Genomic DNA, 10,865 nt, shown 5'->3' on the forward strand with positions numbered 1-10,865 from the left:
TGGTAGTTGGACGTCCTACAAACTGAATCATCATGTTACCACAGGTTACCATGGATGTAAAAAATCGACACTAATGCTATGCACTTAGCGAAAAAAGGGGAACTATATTTTGAGGTACTGTCTTGTATATGTTGCAATGACACATTGCGGGCCTGTGGCACAATGGTAGCGTCGTCACCTTGTAATCAAGGGGTCCCAGGTTCATTACCCGGTGGAGGCACATAGTGGTTCGTATCCCACTTTGAACTGTAGGTTCAGTACCGATTAGCCAGTCTGTGCATAAAGTGGACTTAAAACAACAAATCAATCAATCAATGACACATTGCAATCTCACTATAATTTTTTGCATCATGTTTTATGGCATATTTCACTCTAGCTACAAAATGTATGTGGTCTACTCAATTTCTGTGCAGTGACATTGAAAAAAAAATACCACCTTAACGTAATAATAAACACTTCAGTATGAGGAATTTAAAAAAACAATTAAGAATGGCTAGGGTATAGTACAGCAGCATCAAATACCAAATCAGCTGGTTGTGAAAAACATGGCAAAGTGACTTCAGTTCAGAGACCTATTTCATCTTGCACTCATATACACATCCACACACAAACAAACTGGTGTCTCGAATAATGAACAAAATCTGTTCCAGGATGTTCATTGAGCAGAATACTGTTTCTCACAGGTCACTATACTCTGTTCCGGGAATCTCAGGAGTGAGCAAATAAAAACAAGTCTCTGCACAAATGGTGACTTGAGAGGGCTCCACCAATGTGACAGGCAATGGAATTGCATGGTTGGGGATAGTGACTTCAGTTGCCAGCCTTTGCAGCAGCGTGTACTGCTTTTTTTTCCACCTGTTCACTTTGTCCCCTTCTCTGCCGATATACACTGTCTAGCCCAAAAGATTCCCAGGAGAGAGTACATAGCAATAATTTTAATCTATTCCCAAGCCAGGTCAAAAAAAAATCTCTGAACATTGCAAAAGAAAAAAAAAATAATGCAGGGAATATCAAAATACCTTCAATGCTAGGATTGTTTAATTTAGAAGTTATAGAAAATATTGTACACACAATAGTTATAAAAAGTACACACATAACAGTATATATGCAAGTACAAATATCTAATTCATTATTATTTCAGCATTTCATGTTTTGATCGGTCTCTTTTTTAGTGTATTTACAACAATAGTTTTTAACGAATTATATAGCCTGGTCGCTGCTAGTAGATGAAATAGAGTACCCCACATGCTTCTCATGCAAGATAATGACCTACATCTGCTGATGGGTTAATCATGTGTGATTATATTTATGCACAGTTTGCAATGTGGGACATTTTCCATCTCGTGCTGATGTTTGTTATGTAGGATGTTTGTTACGCGAGGCACCAGTTTATTTTTAACACATAGAAAAATATTCAATGAATTTAAAAGAAAATGGAAATTAAAGAAAACAAATTATGATACTCTTTTAATGGTACAAGTCCAGTGCACAAGTACACAAAATTTACTACTGAGGATATTTTCATTAATGTTACAGTAGTTGTACAAAATTACTTTAGAAAATAACTGAACTATAATTAAATTACATTGATACATATATGAAATTAAGAAACATAGTGGAGTTTCAAAAGCTACTTTTCACTGATATATATTTCTTGCCAGTACCTGAAATGTGAACATTACTTGGAGAATATTGACATACACTGTCATAAACAAAGATATACCACTCATTAGTATGCTCTACTTCATATGCAAATACATGAGAATTCAAACCAATTGTTTTCATTAATGTTACAACAAAATTTACACTTTTATTGTCATCTCCCAAAATATATTGTATCTTACCAAATAGTGGTTCATCTGATTCAAAAGAAATGAGCAAAACATCCCCTACTTTGTAATCTATCCCTCTTACATTTACTGACAAGCATGAATAAACTTGTTCCTTTAAATTAACTGGTACTCTATGACTGAAATGATTGAAATTCGGAATGTCTTTAACATTAATACTGTCTCCAGGTCCGTAAACAACTTCTATTTGTAATCCTTTTCTACTAAGAGTTCTAAAACAGAATTGCAATTGATGTTTCAAGGCTAATGTATAGGCTATATTTCGCCTTGAGGCAACAACATGTGCATAACTTTTCAGTGTTCTATGTTTGCCTTCAAAACGCATGCACCAAATATTTATCAAGGGCCCAATTCTATTCATTATTTGTTGATAATGGGTAAGAAAATGGTGCTTTGGCTTGAGATTCTCCTTGAACAATTCTTTGTACAGAAAATTATGCTCAGCTATTAGTGCCTCCAACAATATGCAAATGCTACTTTGGTAAGTTCGAGATGTTACAATTTCCACAATTTCTGCAAGTACAACATATAAACACCAAAAATCATTATCCGAAGGCACAAGATCACCTATCAACAGACCAAAATAATGCACAAAACAAAGCATTTCAGAAGCTGAGTACATAATTTGACCCTTCTTCAGATGTTCCATCGTAATCTTTGGTGGTATATTACTTGTTTCAGATAAGCCGTAATCAAAGAATTTTAGCATATCATTAAGAGTTTCTAATGTACAGTACTTATTTTCAATTATTTTTTTTACTATTCTAGCCATATCATACCTACAAATCCCTTCAAGAATGTCATGCATGATATCCACAGCAGCATTCTTTGTGACATGAAAACCAGGAAGTGCATTCCATATGCATTCTTCTTTAATTCCTGTTTCGGTATAATTGTTTACTAAAACATCAACTTCATAATTCTGTTCATTTCTCATCAACTCTGCTTTTTCGGTTTCAAGTTGCTGTATCAAATTCTTGTGCGCTTTGCAGAATCTACAGGGAAAATTTCCTGAGAAGTTCTCAATGAACCCAAAAATAGAATTCATGCCAAGATTATCTCCTAGTATCAAACTTACCTTAAAATGCAACTGCTTTTCTAATCCATTGTGATTAACTGTTAACCCATGAATTTCCAATGACACAAGCTCTTTTTTTAGCTCCTTGAATACAGACTCATTGCCAAAAGTACTCCTATCTGCACTGTGAAACAGCAAAGCCAAGAAAATATTTTCTAATGTTGACAAATACTCTGCAGATAATCCACCCACTATATAATACACTGCGCCTAACTTATTTTTACCAGCGTGACCGCTCAATGGGTTATCTACTTCAAAATCATCAAAATATAAAAACAATGGAATTTCATATTCATATTGTTTCTCCCTCTGCCTCCAGAATTGACCTTGTATGTAATGTGTTATAGGTTCCTCGCAATCTGAGAGGGTATACATATTTTTAAATATATTGTCTAAGACCCCTGGTAATTCCAAAAAGATTTTTAACACTTTACTCCTGGAAATGAACTGTCCATAGTGATGCTCAATATCCAAAACTACTTGGCCACATTTTCTTTTGTTACAGATAGATTCACCGATTTTAAACTGGCTAGGTTTAATGAGAAATTTTGATTCTGTAAAATATTTGAACCTGAGATGTTCTGTATGTAATTTATCAAAAGGATCCATCACAGATTGCAATAAACATCTCATATCTTCCGTTGTCTCATTTGATTTATCAACCAGAAGAGGCTCAATTTTACAAGTCAGAAAGTCAAGTAACCCGTAGCGTAAAAAATCTGTACAATATTCTATTGTTTCCTGAACTTGGTTTCTTGTGTAGCTGGAATTACTGTATAGTTTAGCAATAAACGATACAGCAGAAGCATGCAATGAATTTACAAACCTGTTAATAGGTACAGACTTCAGTGAATTTACATTGGTGCTTGTACTTTTAGGACCACTGTTAGCTGCAGGAAATTCTTGACACACTGTCCCAGATATCTGTGGCATAGTATAAGTAACTGCAACATTATTTCTACAATGTTTAGTTTCTAGATGTCTCCGAAACGTGTATGCATTTTGGAAACTTCTTTGACAAGTTCCTTGAGCACAATGATAGGCAGTCAAATAAGTGCCAGAATGCTTGTAACTTATGTGCCAAAGAAGCAATTTAGGAGTACCCAAAGTTTTTTTGCACCTATAGCAAGTAAACATATTGATGTGCAAGAATATTACATGGAAGAATCAACTATAATGCACTTACACATATTTACACTACATTTTACACTATCACTACATATTACACTTTCATTACATATTACACTTTCATTACATATTACACAACATATTGAATACTTTTATTTGTTAAGATCAAAATTAATTTCTCTTTCTCAGCAAACTGCACCTTCACTGAATGCACTGGAGAGCACCGAGTGCTTCAAACACTCTTGGAATTTTTGAATCCCATTTTGTTGTTATGTGATAGATTGCCAGCTGAATAAGTAACCAGATATGTTCTGATTCTGGAGAATATGATGCATTGAGAACATGAAAAGCCTTAAAACATATATCCAAGCTCTTCAAAACTGAAGTCATCTTGTACAATGTGCTGTCAATATTTACATAACAACTCTGAATTTCAGTCACTGATGGCCCAACTACAATTATGTAAGGCTGCACTGTGAGGCCTATATTCTGCATTTTTTGCACCTTGTTGTATTTCAGTCTGTTAATGTCTCCAGGAATCTAATACAGAAAGAAAAAATACAATAAATACACATAGCCGGTTGGTTGGTCAGTTCAATCAGAATTACAAAATTCTATGACCCTCAAACATGTTGAAATAAATATAAAGAAAACATTCAAGACTTACATGTAAGGAAATATTTGCTGCAGAATGTATTTTCAAGATAACATTCTGTAACATAGAGACAGTGGTTCAAATCCCACTTTACACTGTAGGTCCAGTTCAAAATAAACCATATGGAATTTGCATTTTTTTTTAGCATTTATTTAATCCAAAGTGTTATCAATTTACACATATTGTATATACAGTGGGATGCATAAGTATTCCTTGGCAAATCACCCATGACTATTTCCATTCATTTTTCTCTTGCATCCGACGTGTTTTTAAGGACTGGCTGTGAATGTATGCTGGTGTAGAAGTTGTTAGCAGCTCGTTTGGTATTTTGTTTCAATCACTGAAAAAGAGAATAAACACATTCTGGGACCATTTGCTTGGGAATACTTATGCATCCTGCTGTACATATTGCTTGCATTGTGGTTTCCTTTTCATAACTTAACAGTTATTACAAGTAAATGAACATTTTTTTGTCGTGATGCTTGGAGACACCCCCTCCCCTCAAAAATATAAGAATACCTGTAATACTAAGTTATAAAATGGAAAGTTGAATATATTTGTGATGCCGTATTTAAAATTTTCTAAAAGTGAACACTACATTCCACAAGTGTGACACTGAAGTCTAGATTACTTCCTCTCTGTCTCTCTCTTCCTTCTGTATATGTGTCTGTGTGTAATTGTTAAAAGGAATGCAAAGAATATGTGGTTATTTATCTTACGCATTATGGTGACTGGTAATGATATAAGATACCATTCACGTGAAAATTAATTTTCACACTAAGTACACATTCCGAGCTTCCAACTCTGTGAAACAGCAGCCCATTGCATCGAATCTCACTCCCTCTGTTATCTGTCTTTTTTAAATCAGAGCTCTATTTCTTACGATGTAGATTTCCTATTGACATCACAATGCTGAATCAACACCAAAAATGTTTGCCTCCCACTTGGCTTGCATCAGTTACGTGGGAGATCTGCTAATTGTCAAGCATTATATTAAAATTTGAACCTGGAACACCACCTTGAGTAGTGAGTCAGCCAAGCAGAGGCCATGTAGTAGTTATCAAGCTACTATATGGCTGTCTACTCCAATGCTATGAGTTCTTTACACCAATACCCCTAACTGAGACTACATTATCTATATGGAAAGAATTGTGAACAAAAATACCTTTGCATGACATATAATTCCTTCCTGGCTTTCCAGGATGGATGGTTTCCATTGCTTTCTCACACCCCTGATTCTCCCTGGAGGTGGTTGCATATAAGGAAGCAACATGATTTGCACTGTATGCTTTGAATCTGAAATTATAGTTCCAATAGGGTACTTAGGTAATTGATTACACATCCTCAACATTTTCTCAATGCAAAATTTGAAAATGTTTCAAAGGAAAATATTATCCATTAACAAAAATACTTAATATTATCTAGACCTACTGGAAGCATGCAGGCAGAATATGTTACTGAATTAATTGAATAATATAACCTGCATGCTTCTATTTGAAATATTTATATAATTATGGATAAACAGCAGTCCACTAAACTTCTGACTCCTGAGCACTTTCTAGAAATATGGTATATGATTTATGAAGAACTAAACACTATCTCTTCAAAAGCAATGGTAACATGTTATAGTTTAATTAAAAATTGAATGTTGAGTTGAGTTGGTGTTTAAGTCCACTTTATGTACAGAAAGCTAATCGGGACTGGACCTACAGTTTAAAGTGGAATCCGAACCACTGTATGGTTCAACCGGGTATCGAACCCAGGACCTCTTGATTACAAGGCGATGGCGCTACCACTGCGCCATCGAAAAATTTAACCTATCGTGAATAAGAGCACATTTATCTTTATGCCATACTACATTAAGTAAAGTCAAGGGTTCTTTTAAAGAGGCAATCTTGCAAGACAAGTACATCGGTGTAAATGAGTAAATTGTAATGGTGTATATTGCAAGAAAATCAAAAACACTTCCAACAACTTTTAATCCGTTTCGTTTTCACGTATATTTTCTTTAAAAATTTTAAGATTAATAACAACCAACAGTGTATATAATGAAATACGTCCATTCCTTCTCCAATTAAAATTTGATAAAGTATTCATGCCTAGCTTTTGAAATGATTAATTTCTTTCTTTTCATTCTTATCATACAGGTGAAATATGATGAAACTCTGAACTTACCATCACTTAAATTAGCACCATCTAACAACGACACTAGTTTCATATAATTGACATCTGTTGAGCCACTTTTTAAGGATCTTAAATTCTGGAAAAAAGTTTCCCATTGTGTCAGAAGTTCAAATACACTTTCTGGATGTGCCTGTTCAAAGTCTGATTCTATCTATATAAAGACAAAAAAAAAAAAAAAAGAAGTAGTAATATACATAAGTAGCAATCAAAAGACAGAACAAAAGTAGATGTATTTATTTCTATACAGCTTTGTCCTGTGCTTCTATCCCATATTGTGAAATCGACAATACACCATGACCAGGATTTTTTACATCAAGTGAATGTAAATATCTTACAGTGTCTCAAGTCTTTTAATGTGACTGGTTAGGAGGATATTAATCATACTGCCCACATATACCTTTTGAAATCATGTTAGTTGCATTAAGGCAGTAAGAAAACTGACCCTCGTCACCCAGTCTCTTCCGATATATGATTGTTTCTTTATCTTTTTTTCATTTCCACCACAGCAAAAAAAAAAAAAAGAAAAAAAAAAGAAAAAAAAGAAACAACAAAAACATAGAGCCACTTCCTAATATTCTGGGATACACTGCCTTCCTTGTCTCATACATTCATCCCATAACTACAAAGTTACAACCTATATGCTATTAGTGAGAGAACTGGAGTCACAGTGGTCTTATGGCATTTTACTGCTACATCAGAGACCCAGGTTCGATTCCTGGGGTGGGTGATGTAAGATCAGAGATCTTTTGGCCTTGTCCCTGCATAAAGTGACTCTGGGGTTCACTCAGCCGAATATAAATAGGTACCTGGGGTAACCCTGGGAAGTAAAGGTGGCCACAGCATGGTGCTGATCACATCACCTTTAAAACTTGGGGGGGGGGGGCAAGGAGAGTTTACTACTTTTTAGTTGACGAGGCTTAGCATTACGAGGCCCTAATACTGGAGCAAAAATGGCTAATCGTCACCACTTTGTAGGGCCCTAACCCCCGCATCCCCTAAATGTGCCTTCATGGCACAATGCAATATGCACATGTAACTTTTCCTTACCTACAAACCCCTATGAGAGAATATGTACTGTAGACATATTTTACCAATACGATAACATCATTACGATAAATTATAAAAAATATAGTCACAAATTATCCTAATATATATAAACAGCACTGGAAATACTGTATACACCAGCAGAAAATATGAAAACGAAGCTCCTGGGAAAGATAGATGTGTGTGGCACCCAATTAATATAACAAAAAATGGGACAATAAAAAGCACAAATGTTTAATTTGTACAAAGCATTGAACACTTCCAATTTTTACAAATCTTTCAACTTATTCATTTATTAAGAAATGAGATGTGTGCTTACCAATGTATATCCCAAGCTGTGCTGTAGTACTGGCCAATCCTTTATAAAATGTTGCACTGTGCTTCCATCACTTTTCAGATTCTGTTCCTGCCTCATGCTCCAAGTATTCTTCCAATGTTTTAGTACTTCTGGCCATGGTTTGCAACTATTTGCCAGCCAGGACTTGCTGTTTTCTTGTTCGTCTTTAGATAAACAGAGAATATGGAAATATTACACAATAGTTTCCACTCCGATAAATTTCGGAACTTCCATGATGATACACATAATAATGAAAATAATGTAAATTATGTATAATATCAATCACAGTAATGAGAAAACTATAAGAACTGAAAAAATTACAATCTCATAATGCTATTGCCAGTGCACTGTGCCTTATCTGGGAATTGAACCAGATTACAATGTGATGGCATTCCCACCATGCCCTATAAGACTTTGATTTGCACTCTTCATTTCATTTTTCGTCCATGTTATAATTTCATTACAAATGGAACATATCAATGAATAACAGCACATTTAACTCTATTCCATACTACTTTAAGTCAAATCAAGGGTTCTTTTAAGAACCTTTCAAGAACTTCAAAAATTAATATGTATGTCCCCATTTACTAAAAATTAAATCTGCCTTACTCTGCAGAAAATAGGTGACTACATGTAACAGATTTGTTATCGCAAATCTTTGTAAAATGGTACAATGGGTTTTAGAGAACATTTACACTGTTAAACAAATAAAAAGGATAAAGAAATGGAAAATTTTTAAGTTGATGAAAAACACACATTAAATATCATAATCAGACAAAATTTATGAAATTACCTGAAATAGTAGTATCCACATCAATTGCTGATTTTTCTGATAGGCCTATTGTCCTGGATACACTGCCTAGAATCCCAACACTTCTCAATTCTCGAAATTTATTTCTGTATTTGTCCACCAACTTTCCCTTTGATATACAGGATTTGTTCACTCTGCTATCTCTCTTTTTAACTGGAGGAATACAATAAACTGAAACACTTTCTGTCTGGAATATAGACACTATACTTTCTGCTATACTTTCAAATTGGTCATTTCGCAGGCGTCTGCAAAATACAAAATTAGAGATGAGATAAGAATGTGGTATCTCCCCTCTGTAGCAATGGTTTAATTATATTTCTACATAATTAAAAGTTTGAGGCAATACTAAAACTTGTTCATTAATAAAATGTGGAGTTATTTTACTTCTGTTCTGTAATATTTGTTTGTCAGATCGAATTTTAGGAAGTTAGAATTCCTGTAGTATCATAATCAAACAAAAACATGTACAGATATTTAAATGCACATTGTACTCATCATTACTTTCCTTTCGTCATACCTTTCAAAGCATTTGTGTGTGTCTGTGTGTGTGTGTTCATTTCTGTACACTAAAAGTCCGAAAAATAATCATGTATGTGTTTATTTTGTTTGATACTTGACCTGTTCTAGTTAATACTATAGGCAATCGGTACACGATAGTCATGTTTTTCTTACGTTCCACCAAAAGTACACTCATAACACTACTATTAATTAGATTCTTCTTTGGATATCTATCTTTGGTAATGAATATCATGGTGACCAAAGCTGTTATCATGCTCCGAGTAGTCATCTCATGAATATTTACATGATGTATCTTTACATAACTAATAAAAAAAATAATAAGCCAGCATCCAGTAACCTTGCTGCAAGAAGAAAAGTAACTCTGCTGAACTGACAATAAAGAAATGGGAACAGGTTAAATGGCTGTCATTGTAGATTGAGTTGGTCTTTTTTAAGTCCACTTTATGCACAGTAAGGCTAATTGGGACTGGACCTACAGTTTAAAGTCGGATCTGAACCGATATGTGCCCCACCGGGTATCGAACCAGTGTCCTCTTGATTACAAGGCAACGATGCTACCATTGTGCCATCAGGGAGGCTGGCTGTCATTGTAATAGTACTTACGCCTAAATATAAGAATGCTCATAATAAACAATGCCAAATCCATGGTACAGTTCTTCACAAGATTAAAAATAGTGTAAGTGACATTTATGTCCAGGCTATGCCTTATATGCATAAAATTCTAAAATTTGGGCATAAATTACACACTGGTATGAGTTCTGTAGACGTGAGGTAAAATATGAGTCTATGGCAATGAAATTTCACTATTGTCAGTTCTATTTTTACCTGAAAAAAAAATCTGGTATTCTTCATAAGTGAATTTACTGGGTTAATGCAAATATAGTCTTCCGCAGTCATTTCAGCTATTAAATGATGCTGTTGTATTTTCATTTGCAAGTGCAAGTTATCTACACTACACTTCTGTCAAACACAAATGATCAAGATATTTTTGTCAACTACTGAAAAAAGCTACTGGTATTGCATAATGTTCCTTTTCACTAAATAAACACACTAGTCACTGTTTACCAGACGTCTTTTCCTTTTTTTTTTTTTGTTCAAGTGGAATTTGCAAAATGAGCTTTGTCCCTGATAATAGGCATCTCATAAAATATACTTTAGTGGGGTAGTTCTAAAACTCAGAGAGAATGTTTCAAGCAAAAACTTACACATTAGGATTCTGTAATAAATGGTTGATGATGATATCAACGAGCAGACCTCTG

At 34.4% G+C, this 10,865-nt stretch overlaps 2 protein-coding genes across 2 annotated transcripts; both read right to left on the bottom strand.

Annotated features, from left to right (window-relative positions):
• Positions 1 to 1,623: 1,623 nt before the first annotated feature.
• Positions 1,624 to 3,861, bottom strand: LOC145999241 (uncharacterized). The gene has a single exon (XM_083136175.1). It carries the CDS (start codon positions 3,859 to 3,861, stop codon positions 1,624 to 1,626), a length of 2,238 nt encoding a protein of 745 aa, XP_082992301.1.
• Positions 3,862 to 4,257: 396 nt separating this feature from the next.
• Positions 4,258 to 10,865, bottom strand: LOC145999242 (uncharacterized). The gene is made up of 6 exons (XM_083136176.1): positions 10,812 to 10,865; positions 9,070 to 9,332; positions 8,259 to 8,440; positions 6,887 to 7,046; positions 5,877 to 6,007; positions 4,258 to 4,596 (listed from the first exon to the last, which is right to left on the bottom strand). Exons 3-6 carry the CDS (start codon positions 8,352 to 8,354, stop codon positions 4,258 to 4,260), a joined length of 726 nt encoding a protein of 241 aa, XP_082992302.1. The 5' UTR covers positions 8,355 to 8,440; positions 9,070 to 9,332; positions 10,812 to 10,865.

This window comes from Lepisma saccharinum, chromosome 15, assembly GCF_977018435.1.
Source record: "Lepisma saccharinum chromosome 15, izLepSacc3.1, whole genome shotgun sequence".
NCBI classification, from domain to species: Eukaryota; Metazoa; Arthropoda; class Insecta; order Zygentoma; family Lepismatidae; genus Lepisma; species Lepisma saccharinum.